General features: G+C 41.7%; 1 protein-coding gene across 3 annotated transcripts in view; it reads left to right on the top strand.

Moving 5' to 3' along the window:
* Positions 1-931: 931 nt before the first annotated feature.
* SLC9A7 (solute carrier family 9 member A7) overlaps positions 932-21148 on the top strand; it is a 144760-nt gene continuing 124543 nt past the window's right edge. For all 3 annotated transcript variants that reach the window (XM_015443699.4, XM_015443697.4, XM_065538052.2), the window contains exon 1: positions 932-1414. In XM_015443699.4, the coding sequence (XP_015299185.3) occupies positions 1081-1414 (334 nt within the window). In that variant the 5' untranslated portion in view covers positions 932-1080. The remainder of the gene's footprint in view (positions 1415-21148) is intronic.

Here is a 21148-nt window from a genome sequence, read left to right as displayed (position 1 = left end):
CCTGTTTCTTCCTTGACCAGAGGAGCAAGGCGGATTGAAGATTCTAGTTTTCCTGAGAATTTGTTCCAAGAGGCTTCATCCTTGAGAGTCCACGCCATAATTTTGTTCAGAGCTGGGCTTTGTCCTAAGAGTCATTAAAAGACTCTGAGCTACCAGGTGAGCAACATACAAGAAAGGGTCATCAGGGTAACCCCCATCCCCCCCAACCACCACCTTAAGACCAGCTACTGCTCATTTACCAGGAATGGCAAGCGTTCAGTTCCTTCTGGTTCAACCCTCTTCCCCAAGGGGATTAGTAGCACAGCGCAGACGAAGTCTATTCCCTCAAGTGAGGAAGGAGATACTTCAACGCCCTCCCCCGATTCCAACTCCCTATCAGTCCTCACGTTTCAGTCTGATGAGAACAGAGGTTTGAATGAAACCTAGCAGATTCTGGGGCTGGAAGGCAACCTGAGAGATGAGGAAAGAGAGATGTAGGGGCTAACGTGGCTTCGGGGCTGCTCGGTTCACTGACAGCCCCCACCTTACTGGGCCAAGGGGGGCTGCACACTGGCCTGAGATTAAACACTTCGCCGTGGCGCCAGAGACGAGACTCGAGACCGCAAGGCTAGCCGCTCCAAGCCGATGCTCCCGCTAGGCGCCGGCGACCTCTGGCGTCCCCTTTAGGAAGTGCGGCGGCGACTGCCCATGAACTGGCCCCGCGACCCCAGACGGCCTGGGCAGGTGCGCCAGGACGGGGTGAGGAGCGCAGAGAGGCAAGCTGCCGGCGGCCGGCCCGCGGACCCGAGGGCGACACCCGGCCCCGCCTGGGTGGCTCGGTTGGCCCGCGGGGCGGCGCGGCGTGGCGCGGCGCGGCTGGGGGACGAACAGGTGCGCGGGCGGGGGGCGGTGCTTGGGGATCCTGCGCACTGCGCGCGCCCCTCCCCCGCGCGGCTCCGGGCACAGCCCCGGCCCGGCGCGAGTAGGAGGAGGAGCTGCGGCGGCCGCGGCCACTCCGGCAGGTCCGCGGTACTGCCAGAACCCGCCGACGGCGCGGGCTGCTGGTCCCCGCTGGGAGGAGGCGCGGGCCGCCCCGGGACCATGGAGTCTGGTGACGCGGCGCGCCCTGGCTCGGGTCAGGCTACCGGGGCGCCGCCGCCGCGGCTGCTGCTGCTGCCGCTGCTGCCGCTGCTGCTGGGTCGGGGGCTGCGAGTCGCGGCCGCGGCCTCGGCCTCCTCCTCTGGGGCGGCGGCTGAGGACAGCAGCGCCATGGAGGAGCTCGCTACTGAGAAGGAGGCGGAGGAGAGCCACCGGCAAGACAGCGTGAGCCTGCTCACCTTCATCCTGCTGCTCACGCTCACCATCCTCACCATCTGGCTCTTCAAGCACCGCCGGGTGCGCTTTCTGCACGAGACCGGGCTGGCCATGATCTATGGTGAGCACCCCTGTTGCACCCCCCGCCCTCCACACCCCTCGGCCGCCGCGCTCCTCCTGGCGCCGGGCGGTGCTCCCCCTTCACTTGCCAGCGTGTTCCGTTTCTTTTACGTTTCTCGCTGCGACGGTGTTGGTTCCCAAGGTCAACTGTCTGCATTTTCTGGCTCTCTGCTACCGTTAAAAACAGTTCCACCACATTTCCACGTTTCTGCATTGGGAACCCAGGAAAACGAAAGGGACAGAGGTGGTCCAGTTCCGTCTGCCCCGTTCGGTCTCTGTTGCAACCCTCTTACCCAGCACCTTCCGCTCCAGTCGAGCTCGATAGGGTGTGTGTGCCTGTGTGGTGGCTGGAGGTGGATGGCTTCCCAGGTGACCGCATCACCTCAGGGGACAGGCCACAGTAGGGAGTGGGGACGAAGTCTGAAAGTGTCTTTACTTGCGTATGGGTTAGTGGGGCCTCTCGGACGCCACATCCATGGTCAGCCCGGGTGGGTACCCACTCCTGAGGTCCACGTCCCCAGGTCTCTTAATGATAAAGTCAGAGCATGAAGTGTGCTGAAAGGTGAGCAGTGGTCCAGGACCCAGAGTGGGTGGCACCACCATGTCAGGCCTAGACGGGGAGACAGGCACGCCTCCTGCTCTTATGTCCCAAGTGGGAAGTTATATCCAGTTACTTGCTTTCTCAAACGAAGAGGAGCTTTTGTATTCCTAAGACGGTAACATGGAGTGACTTCGAGGTACATTTCTGAATGTATGAAGAGGAAAAGCCGTGGTTTTAATTCTGGAGTCAGCCATCTTTTGTTGTTAGGGGTGGGCTGATGCTACCCTCCTTTTCTAGATTTAATGGTACACAGTGTGTTACATGCACAGCAGTCAGTACAAATCTCCCTTTATTACATGGATGTCAGCCATAATCTGAGTCATCCCTCTTCCTCTGCTGTGCCCCCTGCCTCCCCCCTCGCCCTGCCCATGACTCCAAAGTGGAGTCAGGTATTCTCTTTTTGAATGTAATTCAGTGGTGTTAAAGCCCACGTTGGCATCCTCACACGAAATAGACGAGCCACTTTATGACTGTTCCCAACGGGGAAGATTGTATTTTATCACTTATACTGAGGGATTTCTTCATTCAGTTTCCATCCAGGTGCCCTGATAGAGAATGGAAAGCAAAAACCTTAACCTTTAATGTGAAAATTACCCTTGGTTCTGGGCCTTGCTTTTCATGTTTCTTGATTAGTTGTTGACAGCCGGGGCTCATGGCCACCAGGCCCTCGTAACCAAACTGTGTAAGGGGCAAGCGCTGTTAAGAGCCCTCCAGTTTTGAAGAAGTAGTGACCTACACAGATCTTGAAACAGGACCAGGTCTAAAACTGAGTTTGGTGATTGCAAATTATAGGTCTCAACACAGACTTTGGCCTCCATCCCTGACCGTTGTTGAGCTCTGTAGTTTGTGTCAGTTGGTGATAAATGACTGATGCCAGGCCTGCAGGTAAGCTGGGAGGTTTCCTGAGAAGACAGACGGGGAATTGAAGCACGTGGTCATTGCAGGTGATTGACTCCAAGCCATGATGCAAATGAAAATTGCCTCTATATAGGTAACCATGAAAATATTTTTATTTAATAGGCCCTAGACCCAGTTTCTTAAAGGACAATGTGAAATAGGAGGTAGATTTGACAGATTCATAAATACATGCTCAAGGGATGGAAAATAAATGGGGATTTAAAAATATATTTTGTGGAGAGTACTCAGTGTTCTGAGGAGTTCAATCACCTTTATCTTAAGGCTTAAAGACAACGGTGGAATTTTCCTTTGCTGATACGTACTTTTGAAACTCACCTCCATCTTTCAGCCATTTGGTTGTGCTACAGTGTACTGTTTTATTTTGTGAACAATCAAGTTACAAATCTGGTGTAACTGATGACTGTTCAGAAAAGGCAATATCATCTCAGCATTCCTGTGCAATTTTGTTCTATATCTCTGAGTATTAGTGTTTCTTTAAATGTATAAAGAAATTTAGTTTGTCAATATGTGATGTCTCAGGTTATGCCAAATATTAATATTTTAAGGATTGTCTGTAATTGTGAGAAAACATTTCTTCATTCTCTCAGGTATGTTTGCTCTTCTGCTTCAAGGTGCCCCTAATCTGAATTCTAATGTCATGTGCTTAGCTAATTATTCATAATATACTGAAGACTATCGGGATGGGGATTTTAAACTGATTTTAAAATTCAGTTTGCAAATCTTTTAAAAAATTGTCCGCATTTAAGATGTACAACATGATGTTTTGATAAACACAGTGAAATGATTGCTACCATCAAGCAAATCTTTGAACACAAGTGAATCCAGTAAAAATTTTTCAAGACTTCTCTTTTTTAATAGTAAAAAATAAAATTTTATTTCTCTGTATCGATAGAGGAAGTGAGTAATTGTCCTCTTGGCTCTGAATAAGGAACGACAAAAAGACCTAAGGAAACATTTTTTAAGTATCCACTGTGTGCTGAGAACCCAACTTAATTTCTGGAGGCAAACAATTTAACTTTTAAATGTTTATGAATGAAGGAGTTCAACTGTGAATTTCAAAACTCTTTATTTTGAGAAAAAGTTTTACAATCTAATTTCTGCCACCTTTTTGTGTTTAAGTGATACTTTGAGAGGAACAGCGTTTACATTTACGATAAATTTATATCTATATTTATATGTTTGTTGGCATAGTCATAAAATATCTCTGGAAGGACATGCAGTAGATAAGTAACATTGGTTTCCTTGGGGGAGAGGAACTACTGTGAAATAGGAGTGGGAGGGAGAGGTCACCATATAACCTTTTGTACTTTTTGATCTTGTAATAGCATTGTTTTATTTTTTTATTTATTTTTATTTTTTTGAGACGGAGTCTCACTCTGTCACCCAGGCTGGAGTGCAGTAGTGCAATCTCGGCTCACTGCAACCTCCGCCTCCCGGATTCAAGCAGTTCTCCATCTCAGCCTCCCGAGTAGCTGGGATTACAGGTGCCTGCCACCATGCCCAGCTAAGTTTTGTATTTTTAGTAGAGATGGGGTTTCACCATCTTGGCCAGGCTGGTCTTGAACTCCTGACCTTGTGATCCTCCCGCCTCAGCCTCCCAAAGTGCTGGGATTACAGGTGTGAGCCACCACGCCCGGCTGTAATAGCAGTTTAACATGCTCCTCAAATCACTCAATTTGGCGCCTACTTCTCCCTATTTAAATCACATTATGTTATCAATTTTCTTCGTGACCCTTCAATTGTTAATTGTGCCCGTGGAGCTTTTCTGAGCCCTGTGTCTGGGATGGAGATAAAATGGGGAAAGGGGAGGATCTCTCTCGCTCTCTCTCTCTCTCTCTGCCTCCCTCTCTGCCTCCTTCCCTCCCTCCCCTCCCTCTCCCCCTCCCTCTTTTTCCTTCCCTTTATTCCATTATCCTCAGAGAGTAGTTGATGTTACATTAGCAGTGATGTGCACAAATAGATCCCATAATAAGTGCTTGCTTGGGTGCAGAGGACCTAAGGAAAATAAAAGACACACTGTGAATGCTTAACGTTTAAACAGAAAGGAACTCCCCCACCCACCAAGGGACACTTGTAAGCATTCCTCCCTGACGGGCCAGGGCAGCTACAAGGGAAGGTAGCTACAGACCTAACTCCCCAGGGAGGTTGAAAGCAGCCCCCAGACCCCACCACTGGAGCTGCAGGGCAGCAGGGCACTTGCCTGCCACCAGTCTAACCTGTTTTGTCAGGCCAGGGAGCTCCCAGCTGCCTGTCTCTGTTATGTGATTAAGTGCCATCCTAAAGTTATCGGGCCCTACATGTCTGTGCAGCAGAAACAGAAAGTGTTTAGGGCAGGGAAAGGTGGTATAAACAGACCGTGCCAGTTCATTGTGGTTCTCTCTCAGATGTACGGTAGTTCCACTTCCCCCATAATGTTTTTGTGACAACTGATATGGATCCAAAATAATCTGACTCTGCCATGCTAACCCACCACCTGCTTCTCGCTTCCTCCTCCTCCTCCTCCTCCTCCTCCTCCTCCTCCTCCACCACCACCCCTATCACCTTTCCAAAAAGATGTTGGCCAGCCCCTCTAGGTTCTATGGGTTGTGGGCTCACTGTTGCTGTGGTGGAGCTGGATTGCTAAGCACACGCCTGAGAGTGGGCTCATAGGCAAAGTCTGAACGGGAAAAATGATGACTCTTTGCGGTAACATGAAATTAACATTTGAACCTGTAAGCAAACATTTTGAAACCATTTCCTTCCTGGTTAATCAGGACTTCCCCCTTTTAAGAGCCCCTCACTTTGGCCCCAGTTGGGAAAAGTTTCTGCATAGTCTCACTTTGGTACCAGACAACCCTGGGTTCAAATGCTGGCCCTGTTACTTATAAAACTGTATAGCATTGGATAAACTCTCTGAGCCTTAGCTTCCTCTTTTGGAAAATTGGAGATTATGTTACCTCACAGAATTGCTGTGTTATTGAGATATTCTAAAGGGTTAAGTGCAGTGTCTGACACTTAAGCACTTGGTAAATATTAGTTCCCATTCTCATTTTAGGCTTTGTGATTCTTTGGCAGGCTTTACTACTTGAAGTTTGTTTAGTAGTGACTTGCTGTAATTTTAAAATGCATTAGGACACAGTTAGTGGAAGTGAGGAAAACTGTATATTTTGGGGTGGGCTATTGGTTAATACCTAGAAAAAATTTACAACACATCTACCCGTTTTTATTTTATTTATTATTATTGTTGTTGTTGTTGTTGTTGTTATTATTATTGTTTGAGATGGAGTCTCACTCTGTCGCCCAGGCTGGAGTGCAGTGGTGCGATCTTGGCTCACTGCAAGCCCCGCCTCCTGGGTTCACGCCATTCTCCTGCCTCAGCCTCCTGAGTAGCTGAGACTACAGGCACCCGCCACCACGCCCAGCTAATTTCTTTTTGTATTTTTAGTAGAGATGGGGTTTTACCATGTTAGCCAGGATGGTCTCAATCTCCTGACTTTGTGATCTGCCCGCCTCAGCCTCCCGAAGTGTTGGGATTACAGGCATGAGCCACTGTACCTGGCCCACACCTACCCTTTCATTCAGCATTTTCAATTCTTGGACTTTCAGAAATCTATCAAATACTTGTGCTAGCATGTTACAATATATAGACAGCAGTATTTGTTGCAGTGGAAATAAGTTGTAGTACTCATCAGATGGGACTGGTTAAACTATAGCACATTCCCATAAAGGAATACTATGCAGCTGATAAAAAGAGGTGTTTTAAGATGTCCTTTTAAGGCCACTGTCCACACATAGTGTTGTGGAAAAAAGCAAGGCACAGAACATCATGTACAGTATTATCCTATTTGATATTTCAATAACTATATACTGTATATACATAAACATGATGTATATAATTTATATATGATATATGTGCTTTTCTGGAAGGATATGCAAGCTTTATCTTTTGTGAGCGGGATGTGTTGTTGGGAGAGAGAGAGGGGAGATGGTACTTTTCCTTTATATTCTTCTAAATGACCTGAACTTTCTTTAACACTGTCACATTACTTTTGCAATTTAAACGTTGTTTAAAAATAAAGCAAATAACTTATGTAGCAAAAAAATGCTTTATAAATACAAGATTGCACTATGTGGTTACATAGCATTTTCCTTGGATTGTCAAAATGTTCCTTGTAAAGCAGTCTCTGGATATAAATAATACTTTTACTTATTTGAAAGTTATAAATGGAAGTAAAATGTATCTTAAAAAATAGAAAAATGACATTTACTAAAAGCATTTCTTAGAATATTAAAAAGTTAACCTTTGTGGAATGCTGTAATTAGAAAAATCACAATTTTTCAACTTCTAATGATAGTTTATTTAGACAAGGGTTTTCAATGAATCCCAGAATCCTAGGTGAAAGGTTATTGGGGAACATGGTACTTGCACAGTACTATCACTCCACAGGTTACTTGCCTGTTGCAAAGAAAAGAAGGTACCTTTCCAGTGAAGAGGTCTGGCAGTCACCATCTTATAAGCAAGTCATCAAATGTATCCTTACTCATTGTGGGACTATCTAGTATCATGGTATACAGGAAGTATACAACTTTACCTATGTAGTATCCTTCCTGTATATGTTTAATCTGAATCAAATCAAGGACTTAGACACATCTTCCAGTTTCCAGGAAATACAGACGATAGAGAAACAAGTTGTAAAACACCCTGAGAAAACAATCAGATAAATCCAATATATGGGACGATCTGTAAGACAGTTGCCCTAGACTCTTCAAAAAGTCAACGTCAAAGGAAATAAAAAGGCAGCGTGACTGTTCTAGATTAAGGGAGATCAAAGAGGCTAAATATAGTATGAGAAACTTGATTGGCTCCTAGTTCATGAAAATGAATTATAAAAGATGTTTTGGGGATAGGTAGGGATATTTGAATGTAGACTGGGTATTAGATGATTTTAAAGAATTACTATGATTTTTTGTAGGTGTGATAATTCAGGTTATGCAGGAGAATGTACTCATTCTTTGGAGATGCAAGCTGAAGTTTTCGGGGTGAAGTATATGAATCCTAATAGATGCAGCTTTCAAAAAGTTCAGTCAAAAAATATACATAGCACCTATATAGAGAAAACAAATATTGCAACATACTAGTTAACTGTTAAATCTAGGTGCCTAGTGAAATGGTATGCTTTATACTCTTCTTTCAACTTTTCTGTATGTTTTGACATTGTCATTAAGATGAAAGAATGGAAAAGAAGTTAATCCCCCTCTTAGCTTGCAATCTATAAACTTCCCTGCCTGGAAGATTGTATAGGTGAGGCTGTATACATCCTGTCTGCTACTCTCATTAAACTCTTTCTAGCACTGAGTAACATTGTTTGACATTAGTTTACCTCAGGTGATGTTAGGCTTACGTGACTTGAGAATCAGTAACTTCTTCTTTTTTTTGAGACAGGGTCTCACTGTGTCATGCAGGCTGGAGTGCAGAGGTGTAATCTCAGCTCACTGTAGCCTGGACCTCCTGGGCTCAAGTGATCCTCCCACCTCAGCCTCCTGAGTAGCTGGGACTATAGGTGCTCACCACCATGCCTGGCTAATTTTTTTGGTATTTTTTGTAGACACAGGGTTTTGCCATGTTGCCCAGGCTGATTTCGAACTCCTGCGCTCAAGCCATCCACCTGCCTCGGCTTCCTAAAATGCTGAGATTACGGGCATGAGCTGCTGCACCTGGCCAGTAACTTCTTTTTCATTTTACTTTTTGTTTGATTCTTAAGTTCATGTACTCTTTTAATTGCCTCTGTTTAACATACAAGATAATATGTGTTAGGATAATTTTCTCTTTCAGTTAAAGCATGCTACCTGGCTTTTAATCAATATGGGTATTTATATTACAGTAATACTAGATGTTAAAACAAAACAAACCCAAATTTCAGTGACTTAACATAGGAGAAATTTGTTTTTCACTCATGTAATGGACCAGTGCAAGGGACTGGCAGGTGGCTCTCTCTACGTTGTGATTCAGGGACCAGATGCCTTCCATCTTGTGGCTTTCCCATCCCATATGGCCTTGGAATCCTCCTCCTCCAGTTGATGAATGAAGCAAGGAAATGAAGATCATATGGGGAAGACTTATGTGCTAAGCCTGGAAATGTTCCGCATCACTTTGCCCACTTCTGTTGGACAGAATATGGTTACAAGGCCACGTCGAACTGGAAGGGAGCCAGGGAAATGTAGTCTAGTTGGAAGAAGAGGAACAGGTTTGGAAAGCAGCTAGCCAATCTCTGTTGCAGTATTTGATGAATACTTTGTTATACATAATCCAGAAAAGAGAAGTAATAGGATTTGCATGTGATTTGTGTGTACCACAGTTTACATACAAATGTAAAGGACACTGAAGGACATCTTGGTTGCTTCCAAGTTTGGACAATTATGAATGAGAATATTTAAGTTTCCACCCTTCAAAAACATTCACTATGTTGTTTCTAATAAAATAATAGTAGAAAAAAATAGTAACTGTTTATTGAGCACCTGTTAGAATAGTCTGTCACTGTGTTAAGTACTTTGTATACTTTAAGCCATTTAACCTTCACATCAAATGTTTGAAGCTCAGGCTGGGTGTGGTGGCTCATGCCTGTAATTCTAGCACTTTGGGAGGCCGAGGCAGGAGGATTGCTTGAGCCCAGGAATTCAAGACCAGCCTGGGCAACATGGCAAAACCCTGTCTCTATTAAAAATATAAAAATTAGCTGGGCGTGGTGGCATTTCCCTGTAGTCTCAGCTACTTGGGAGGCTGATGGAGGATTGCTTGGGCCTGGGAGGTCAAGGCTGCAGTGAGCTGTGATTGCATCACTGCACTCCAGTTTGGGCAACAGAGTGAGACCCTGTCTCCAAAAATAAAAATATTTGAAGATCCTAATATTGGTCCCATTTTCCCAGGTGAAGAAATTGAAACCTAGGTCAAGTACCTCCTTTGTTTAGGGTCACATGTTTGAAATTGGGAAATTGGGATCTATTAAAGGATGAACTCAGTATAGCTGAGGATGTATTTGGCCAGGATAGAGCAGAACCTGAATCCCGCCCCATTACCACTTCCCAGGAGGTCTCTGAGGGAAATCTATGCCCAGAGTAGCAAACAAAGCAAAGTTGACCCTTCTTTTTCTTCTTTTTTCTTTTTGAGACGGTCTTGCTCTGTCCCCCAGGCTGGAGTGTAGTGGCACAGTCTCTGCTCACTGCAACCTCCGCCTCCCTGGTTCAAGCGATTCTCCTACCTCAGCGTCCCGAGTAGCTGGGATTACAGGCATGCACCACCACGCCCAGCTAATTTTTGTATTTTTAGTAGAGACGGGGTTTCACGATGTTGGCCAGACTGGTCTCAAACTCCTGACCTCAAGTGATCTGTCCACCTCGGCCTCCCAAAGTGCTGGGATTAGGGTGTGACTACTGTGCCTGGCCCAAAGTTGACCTTTTTATGTTAGCTAGGACTTTCGCCCTCAAGCTCCAGGGTAGAACAGTGAGGAATGAGGCATGAGGAATGAGTAGGAGCAAAATGCCTGCTCCTTTCAGCCCAAAGGTCACACTCCAGGTGTTATTCCATTGATATGACAGAAGGCTACCAGTGTTTTAGGGGAAAAAATGTTAAGAGCTGTTCAGAGTGCCTTCGTATGTGAGAGTAGTTGCTTGAAAGCATTCTCATCTCTAGACCTCACTATCATAGAGGTGGGGAGGTGGATAGGGCTGGGTCTGTTCAGCTCTCATGTCTCTCTACTCTATGCTAGTTGTGATGGGCATATCAGAATCTTCTGGTGAGCTTTTCCAAACTACATTAGAATGTAAGCCCTGGGCAGACAGAGATATCTATCTTTTGTTTGTGCTGTCTCCCCAGACCCTAGAACGGTGCCTGACACCTAGTAGATGCTCCAGAAGTGTTTGTTTAATGCATTCTACTTTGTCTATCAAAAAATAAGATGCTGTAACACTACCTAGCATTAGAGGTCCTTCCTTCAAGTTCTTCCCTCCCCTCCTCCTTCAAGTTCTTATGCCTCAGCTTCACACTGACAGTGAAGTTTCTGAGAAGGAAACCTTTGTGTGTGAAAACATTTGCCTGAATTGCAGCAGACTGTTTAAGGAAGGAGGATTAAGGAATAAATGAGTATACAAATAATGTGTGTTTGCAGAAAAGTATGTGTTTGGCTGATAAGTCACATGGTAGTTTTTTGTTTATTTTTTCTTTTGGTAAAATATATATAACATAAAATTTGCCAGTTTAACCATTTTTAACTGTATAATTTAATAACATTTATGATATTCACAAAGTTTTATGGCCATCTCCACTATTTCCAAAGATTTTTTATTGCCCCAAACAGAAACTCTTCCAGTTAAGTAGTAACTCCCCATCCCCCACTCCTTCTAGCCCCTAATAGCCTCTAATCTACCTTCTGACTTTGTGAATTTGCCTATTCTAGATCATTCAATCATTCATATAAGTGGCTTCATATAATATTTGTCCTTTGTGTCTGGCTTATTTCGTTTAGCATAATGTTTTCAAGGTTCATCCATGTTGTATAGCGCATATATGAACTTCATTCCGTTCTATGGCTGAATAATACTGCAGTGTGTGTGTACACACACACACACACACACTCCACATTTATCTATTCAACAATTGGTGGACACTCGGGTTATTTGCACCTTTTGACTATTGTGAATAATGCTGCTATGAACACTCACATAGAGGTATGTGTTAGAGTCCCTATTTTCCTTTCCTTTCCTTTCCTTTCCTTTCCTTTCCCTTTCCCTTTCCCTTTCCCTTTCCCTTCCCCTTTCCCTTCCCTCACCTCCCCTCCCCTCCCCTCCCCTTCCCTTTGAGTTTTGCTCTTGTTGCCCAGGCCAGAGTGCAATGGCACAATCTCGGCTCACTGCAACCTCTGCCTCCCAGGTTCAGGCAATTATCCTGCCTCATCCTCCCAAGTAGCTCAGATTACAGGCATGTGCCACCATGCCCAGCTAATTTTGTATTTTTAGTAGAGATGGGGTTTCATCATGTTGGTCAGGCTGGTCTCGAGCTCCTGACCTCAGATGATTCACCCACCTCGGCCTCCCAAAGTGCTGGGATTACAGGCATGAGCCACTGTACCCGGCCATTTGTTTTCATTCCTTTTGGCTGTATACCTAGGAGTGGAATTGCTAGGTCATATGGTAATTCTATGTTTGACTTTTTGATGAACCACCAAACTGTTTTCCACAGCAGCTGTACCATTTTGTATTCCCACCACAAGGCACAAAGATTCTAATTTGTCCACATCCTCTCCAACACTTATTATTTTCCTTTTTAAAAAAAAGATAGCCACCCTAGTAGGTGTGAAGTGGTATCTCGTGTGGCTTCGATTTGTATTTCCCTAATGACTTATTTGTATTTCCCTTTCATGTACTTTTTGGCTATCTGTATGTTTTATTTGGAGAAATGTCTATTCAAATTCTTTGCCCATTTTTTAATCAGATTTTTTGTCATTGGGTTGTAGGAATTCTTTATATATTCTGAATATTAATCTCTGCCTCCTTCCATTATATTGTCATTGTCAAAGACCAGATATTTATGTATTGTGTACTCATTAACATATGTTTATAATTTTTTTTGCATTTGCTTTTTTAATCATGTAGGAAAAATGAGTTTGAAACCCAAATTTTTATGTTTACCTTTTTTTTAAAAAAAAATTATTTCTTTTATAAACGAATTATTTCATGTTACTTTATTTTAACACAATTTAAACATTGATGCATAATAGATGTACATAGTTTTGAGGTATGTTATAATTTAATAAATTCATATAATTTGTAAAGATCAAATCAGTATATTTGAGATACCCATCACCTTAAATATTTGTCTTTTCTATATGCTAGAAACATTTGAATTATTCCCTTCTAGCTATTTCAAAATGTACAAAGATTATCGTAAACTGTAGTCACCCTGCTGATCTACCAAACGCTAGGTTTTGTTTCTTCCATCAAACTATATGTCTCATTAATCACTTTCTCTTCATCCCTCCTCCCTACCCTTCCTGGCCTCTGGTAACAAATAGTCTACTCTCTATCTTCATAAAATCCACTTTTCTAGCCCCCACATATGAGTGAGAGCATGTGATATTTATCTTTCTGTGCCTGGCTTATTTCACTTAACGTAATGACCTCCAGTTCCATCCATCCTACTGTGAGAAAGAGGTTTTCATTCTTTTTTATGGCTGAATAATATTCCATTGCGTATATATACCATATTTTCTTTATCCACTCATCCATTGATGGGCACTTAGGTTGATTCCATATTTTGGCTATTGTAAGCAATGCTGCAACAAACACAGGAGTGCACATGTTTCTTTATTATATTGATTTATTTTGTTTTGGGTATATACCCAATAAGTGGAATTGCTAGATTATGTGATAGTTCTAGTTTTAGTTTTTGAGGAACCTCCAAACTGTTCTCCATAGTGATTGTACCAATATACATTCCCACCAACAGTGTGTGAGGGTTCCCCTTTCTCCACATCCTTGTCGTCATCTGTTGTTGCCTGTCTTCTTGATAAAAGCCATTTTAACTGGGGTGAGATGATATAAAATTATAGTTTTGGTTTGCATTCCTCTGATGATTAGTGATGTTGTGCATTTTTTCATATACTGGTTGGCCATTTATGTGTCTTCTTTTGAGAAATGTTTATTTAAATCTTTTGCTCTTTTTTAATAGGGTTTTTTTTTTTTTTTTTTTTTTTTGCTGTTAAGTTGTTTGAGCTCCTTATATATTCTGGTTATTAATCTCTTGTTGGATGGATAGTTTGCAATAATTTTCTCCCGTTCTATGCATTGCTTTTTTGTTTGTTTTGAGATGCTGTCTTGCTCTGTTGCCCAGGCTGGAGTCCAGTGGCGCCATCTCTGCTTACCGTGACCTCTGCCTCCTGGGTTCAAGCAATTCTCCTGCCTCAGCCTCCCGAGTAGCTGGGATTACAGGCACCCACCACCATGCCCAGCTAATTTTTTTTTTTTTTGTATTTTCAGTAGAGATGGGGTTTTGCCATGTTGACCAGGCTGGTTTCAAACTCCTGACCTCAAGAGATCTGCCCACCTTGGTCTCCCAAAGTGCTGGGATTACAGGCGTGAGCTACCATGCCCGACCGGTTTTTTATTTTTTTCTTGATTGTTTCCTTTGCTGTTGGGTCCCTGTAGTAAATTTTTCATTTAAGTTACTTTCCTTTTTGGCTTCAGAATTCTAATGCTTCTTTTTTATAAATTCTGTCTCTTTGTTGATATTCTTATTTTGTTCATACATTGTTTTCCTGGCTTCCTTTATTTATTTGTCCTTGATTTCCTTTAGGTTTTTTTTTTTTTTTTTTTTTTTTTTTTTTTTAAGGTCTCTGTCACCCAGGCTGGAGTGCGGTGGTATAATCACAGCTCACTGTAACCTTGAACTCCTGGGCTCAAGTGATCCTTCTGCCTCAGTTTCCCAAGTAGATAGGACTACAGGCACGTACCACCATGTTTGGCTAATTAAATTTTTTTTTTTTAATAGAGACAAGTGCTTACTGTGTTGCCTAGGCTGGTCTTGAACTCCTGGCCTTAAGCAATCCTCCTGCCTCAGCCTACCAAAGTGTTGGGATTACAGGCATGAGCCACTGCCTTTCATTCTTTAAGCATATTTAAGACAGCTGATTTAAAGTTTTCATCTCATATATCCAGTGTCTCAGCCTCCTCAGGGATAGTTTCTTTCAATTGTTTTTTTCCTTTGAATGGCCCGTACTTTTCCTCCCAGGTAGCTGCAGAGTGTTTTTTGTTTGTTTTTTGGCCTACCTTACAACATTTTTCAAGCAATGCTTGCTGCTTGTCTGCTACAAGTGGGCTCCAAGTTAGGCAAAATGGAGATGAGAACCTCAAGTCATTCCTTTGGGTAGTCTTCAGACAGGTTAGAACAAACACAAGAAATTGCAAACAAGGCCTGCTCTGCTCCCTCTGGAACCAGGGACCAGGGGATATGGGCTGCTGTGTTCAAGACCACTGCTGAGCTGGTGAGGGGGTGGGACAAGGGCAAGCAAAATGCCACACAGCCTTCCTACCATTTTAAAATTGCCTTGTTCTTCAGTCATCGTTCACTTGGTTGCTCTAAACCTTTGAATCTTTTCTAGAATTCTGACAGAATTGGCTCTGACAGCTTCTGCTTGTTTTTCAGTGTTTCTGTGGAGGGATGGGAGTTTGGAGCTGTCTGCTCTGCTATTTTGCTAATGCTCTTTACCACATGGTATTTTCAAAAAATTAAGATTCTGTATATCTTCAGAGACACTACAACCTTTGGGGAAGAACAGTGTTAAGGCTATGTTTTGTTGAACTTGTTTAACATGTTACTGAGATAGTAAATGTCCCAGAGGTAGTCTTTCAAATTGTATTGTAGGCTCCTATCACATATTTTCATTGAGAAGCTAGAGATGGAGAAACATCTAACTAGTGTGTAACTTTAGGTTCATAGTCAACACATTTTCTCCTTTTACTTCTCCATATCTATCCCTAAAACTTCTTTTAGGTAAAGGCACAGTTACTTCAAATTGTCTTGGGTTATTAAGAGGATTGATTCTCAGATTACTTTTGTTGAGTGTAGAATGAACGAGGTGTAGCAGACTCCGGTTACCTCCCAATATCCATTATTCCTTTCATTGTTCCAATAGAACCCTGTTCTAATTAGCTCAGCATATTGCTGTGCAACAAGAAAACTACATTTCCTGGCCTCTCTTGCAGCTGGATGTGGTTATGTGATCAAGTTCTGGCCAAAGGTAGGAGGAGAAGTATGTGGGATTTATGGAAAGTATTCTTAAAGAGGCATGCCCCTCTTCTACCATGCCTTCTCTCTGCTTCCTGGAATGTGGATGTAATGGCTAGAGCTCCAGCAGCTGTATTTGGTCAAGAGGTAACCTTGGGAATGGAGAACACTTCTGGCAATACAATAAAATAGAAGCTGGAGTCTCTGACAGCATAGAGCTGCCATGCCAGGCTTGGACTGAATACTTATGTATTTCTTGTAAGTAAGAGAGGAATGGGTTTTTGTTATTTGCTGCTGAACCTGAATGTAGCTTTTACATCAGGCCCTGAGTTCCACTTGGAACTTGGGTGTGACATACAGGGCTGTTTTGAGAACTCGATGCAGATGTTCATACCTATGATGGATGTGGCACTGCTTGGGATTCTAGGGGAGGCCAAAGAGTAGACAGTACAGGGCCAGAGAAAGGATTTGAGGAAAAGATTCAGATTTAAAGTGCCACTTATATTTGGGAACTTTTGGGCATCTAACAAGTACCCACACCATAAAGACTCACAGGATCCAGAGACAGTTGTATTAAAGCCATGACTTATTACAGTGAAAACATACACAGCAAGATCAGCAGGAGAAAAAGACATAATGGGTGGAGCCTGAAAGAGTCTAAATGTGAGCTTCCTAAGTTATCCCTTAGGAGGTTGAGGGTAGGGCTGCATAGAACAAACTTTTTCCTCCAGCAATTAAATGTAGCAGCACATATGCAGTGTTTCTGTTTAGGGAAGCTTGCTTAAGACACAGGCTTTTTTGTATTGAGGGCTGATCAGGCGTTCTTATTGAAATTTCTGAGTTCCAGAAGGAAAGCAGGTGTTCACCATAAATCACATTTGCAAAAGCAATTTAGCCTGGCTGGTACAGCAGAATTCAGTGTTCCAGGCATATAAAACAACCAGGACCTATTGGAAAATGAGGTCATGCACGCAGGCCCTCCTAGAGATAGCAACATCAGGCCTGCTATATTAACTTTTTCCTGCAGAGTAATATGTGGTGTTAACTGGCTGATAGCTTTTGTGTCCTTAAGGTTTCCTCAGTTTCATCCACACTCTTATTTTTTAATCATTACTTTTTTAAACTCATTAATTTTTTTTGAGATGGGGTCTCACTCTGTCACCTAGGCTGGAGTACAGTGGCATGATCACAGCTCACTGCAGCTTCAAACTCCTGGGTTCAAGTGATCTTCCTGCCTCAGCCTCCTGAGTAGTTGGGACTACAGGTGCATGCCACCATGCCAGGCTAATTTTTAAACACTTTTTGTAGAGATAGGATCTCACTATGTTGCCCAGGCTGGTCTTGAATGCCTGGGCTCAAGTGATCCTCCCACTTTGACCTCCCAATGTGTTGGGATTATAGGCATGAGCCACAACACCTGGTCAGATTTATTAATTTTTAACATTATCACAAGTAAAATTGACTTTTTACCTTTGATATACAGTTTTATGAATTTTAACATATAGATAAATAGATAGATATGTGTAACCACCACCATAACCAAGATGAAGACTTGTTCCAGTGCTCTAAAAGCTCCCTTGTACTACCACATCACTTGGGCAACCACTGATCTAGTCTCTATCACTATAATTTTGTCTTTTCAAATATGTCATATAAATGGAATTGCACAGTATGTAACATTTTGGAACTAGCCTTTTCATTCTTCATAATGCCTTTGAGATCACCCCTGTTGTTGCATGTATCTATAATTAGGTCATTTTTTTTTTTTGCTCTGCGGAATTCCATTTTATGAATGTATCACAGTTTATTTGCCAGATGAAGAACACTAGGCTTGTTTCGAGTTTTTGATAATTATGAATAGGGCTGCTATAAACATTACTGTACAGGTTTTTGTATGAATGTACGTTTTTATTTTTCTATGGTAAATACCTAGGAATGGGATTGCTGGGTCAGAAGGTAGGCATATGTTTAACTTTATAAGAAACCTGCCAAACTGTTTTCTAGAGCAACTGTACATTCCATCTAGCAACATGTAAGAGTTTAGTGCTCCACATTCTCTTTAGAACTCGGTATTGTTAGCATTTTTAATTTTAGCCACTCTAATAGATTAATAGTTGTATCTCATTGTGATTTTAATTTATATTTCCCTAATGTTGAATATATTTTCATGTGCTTATTTGTCATTTACATATCCTTTTTGGCGAAATGACTGAGTGTTTTTCCCATCTTTAAATTGTACTGTTGTATTTCTTACTTTAGAGTTTCGAGTGTTCTTTATATACTCTGATGGAAGTACTTTGTTAGATGTGTAATTTGCAAATATTCTCTCCTAGCTTTTGGGTTTTTTTTTTCTTTTTAGTATCTTAACCATATCTTTTGGGGAGCAAAACTTTTAAATTTTGATGCAGTCCAATTTATCAACTTTTATTAATCATGCTTTTGGTGTCATGTCTAAAACTATATAATCCCAGGTAGAGATTTTCTCCTAAATGTTTTATGGTTTTGCGTTTTATATTTAGATCTATGATTTGAGTTAATGTTTGTAGAAGGTATGAGGTTTAGGTTGAGTTTTTTTTTTTATGTATGGATGTTCAATTGTTCCAATATGTTTGATGTTCTTTTGTTCCAAAAGATTGTTGTTGACAATCTTTTCTTCACTGAATTACTGTCACAACATTGTCAAAAATCAATTGTCCATATTTGTGTGGATCTGTTTCTGGACTTTCTATTTTATTCTACTGATCTGTGTATCTAGCTCTTTGCCAATACCACACCATCTTTCTTACTGTAGTTTTATAGAGGGTCTTAAAATTGGGTAGTATGAATCCTCCAACCTTACTCTTTCTCAAAATTATTTTAGCTGTTCTAGTTCCTTTGCCTTTCCGTATACATTTTAGAGTCAGGTTGTCTCTACCTGCAGAATGTCTTGCTGGTACTTTGATTGGAATTGTGTTGAATCTGTTAGTCAATTTGAGGAAAATGGACATTATTACTGTATTGGATTTTCTGATCCATAAAATTGCATTTCTCTGCTTAGGACTTCTTTATCTCAAAAATGTTTTATAGTTTCAATGTACAGGTCTTACACATATTTAATGGACTTATCCTTAAGTATTTCACATTTTTGATGGTATTACATTGGATATTATTTTCATAATTTCAATTTCCAGTTGTTCATTGCTAAATATAGAAATACAATTAATTTTTATGTATGAGTTTTGTATCCTGTAGCCTCACTAAACTTACTTGTTCATTTTAGTAGCTTTTATTTTGCATATTTCATACATAGACAATCATGTCATCTGTGAATAAAGACAATTTTATTTCCTTCTTTGCAATCCAGATGACTTTGATTCCCTTTTTCTTGCCTAATTGCATTGGTTAGAACCTCTAGTACAGTGTTGAATTAGAAGTGGTAGGGCCATAGAGGACATCCCTATCCTGTTACTGATTTTTGGGGAAAGCAAAATTTTTCACTGTTAAAGTTAGCTGTAGGTTTTGTTTATTTGTTTGTGGCTATTGTAAGTGGGGTTGCCTTCTTGATTTCTTTTTCCGCTAGTTCATTATAATGTATACATATACATGTATAATGTATATATTACAATATATGATTGGTATATAGAAATGCTACTGCTTTTTAATGCTGATTTTGTATCCTGCAAATAAACTGAATTTGTTTATATCTAAGAGTTTTTTGGTGGAGTCTTTAGGTTTTTCTAAATATAAGATTATGTCATTTGCCAAGAGGGATAATTTGACCTTTTTTCCAATTTGGATGCCTTTTATTTATTTCTCTTTCCTGATTACTCTGGCCAGGAATTCCAGTACAATGTTGAGTAGGAATGGCGAAAGTGGACATCCTTGTCTTGTTCCAGTTCTTAGAGGAAAGCCTTTCAGCTTTTCCCCATTCAGTAAGATGTTAGTTGTGGGTTTGTCATATATGGCCTTTAGGGAAGCTTTAATTTTATAAATGTGTTTTGACCTTTGTTGTTATTGTAATCCCCATATACATACACTGTGTCCTTTGGTATTTATTTTTCTTAAACTGTGGACTTTGTGTGTGTGTGTGTGTTTATACAGTTAAGTATATTTAAATGTGTTTAAATACACATTTAAAACAAGCCTACTATGGACTATCTTTTTCTAGTCTAGGACTCTGTTGACTGCTATACATTTTTGCTGCTGAGAGAACTAGGGGGAAAGAAAAGATTGCATTCATTAATAAAGTAGGCTATGAATGAGCCAGAGTGATTCTCCCTAGTGGTATGAATAAGACAATTGTCTATTTTCAATGGCAGTGTTATGCTGAGTGTTTATGATGGCACTGAAGAGAGACACAGACAAGGCGGTAATACTGTAGTGATTTTTATCCATTGTGGGAAAATCTGGTAAAGAGTGGAGGTCTGTTATGGCAGATGAAGTCCTTCCAGCACAGTCAGAGAAAAAGAGGCAGGTAGTTCAGTAGGAAACAACTGTTTACCAAGGCATTGGAAGAGCTGAGAAGTCAAATAGAGTGTGTTGAAGCAAGCTAAAGATGAGCAACAGCAGAAAGCTACTGTCATCCCTAGGGCTGACACAGGGAGAAGGTAGTATTACCAGAGCCTGGGAATGATGTCGCCGAGCAAGAACTGAAACTATTGTGAGGGCTGTTGGGACCTGGTCGGAGGGCTGTCTGGTGGGAGCTTCAGCCATGGAGAACACATAGCCACCACGAGAGAGAGAGAGAGAGAGAGAGAGAGAGAGAAAGAGAGTCACTCCTCGCCTCTCCCCTGTGACATGTGCAGAAAGGGCATAAAATGGATCCAAGGACCAACACTAGCATGAAGATCCTTCTTCAGATTGAATGCCTATTCTGGTGTGTAGTATATTCAATACCTACATACAATCTGGAAGGGAGGAGAAAAGCTGTATGGTCAGGGTCAAGAAGAACTAATATGTCTGTCACCAAACTCAGGGGGAAGGGAAATCAGGTATTGAGGCACAAGCTGGAACTGCTGTGGTAATATATGCCTGTAGGATGGGATGAGGTAATTATGACAAATTTCCCATTTAAAATATTAAGCATATGCACTAAAAAACCTCACATCAGCTATTTTGTAAGCTTGTCTCATTGTTTTATTGAATTATTATATATTATTTAGGGAGAGGAAGTGGCAGTAGATATGGAGACAGAAGGAAGAACACTTTTTATAGTGTAAGTAACATTGTAATTTAATATACACATTAATCTTTATAGGCAAAATGGTAGGTATTTCTGTGACAATGCCTTTTTTCAGAGAGCCACATTACCAGTGATACCCTGGTATCTCCAGGCCTCTTTTTGATGAGTTTAGCCAGAGAAACTGTGCCCGAGGTGTGTACTAATCTCTCTGAATCAATGCTATTTGGTGTGTGTTTGTTTTTTTTTTTTTTTTTTTTTGAGACAGAGTCTTGCTCTGTCGCCCAGGCTGCAGTGAAGTGGC

The sequence above is a fragment of the Macaca fascicularis genome, chromosome X (assembly GCF_037993035.2).
Source record: "Macaca fascicularis isolate 582-1 chromosome X, T2T-MFA8v1.1".
NCBI lineage: Eukaryota > Metazoa > Chordata > Mammalia > Primates > Cercopithecidae > Macaca > Macaca fascicularis.
This window is presented reverse-complemented; position numbering and strand designations above follow the sequence as displayed.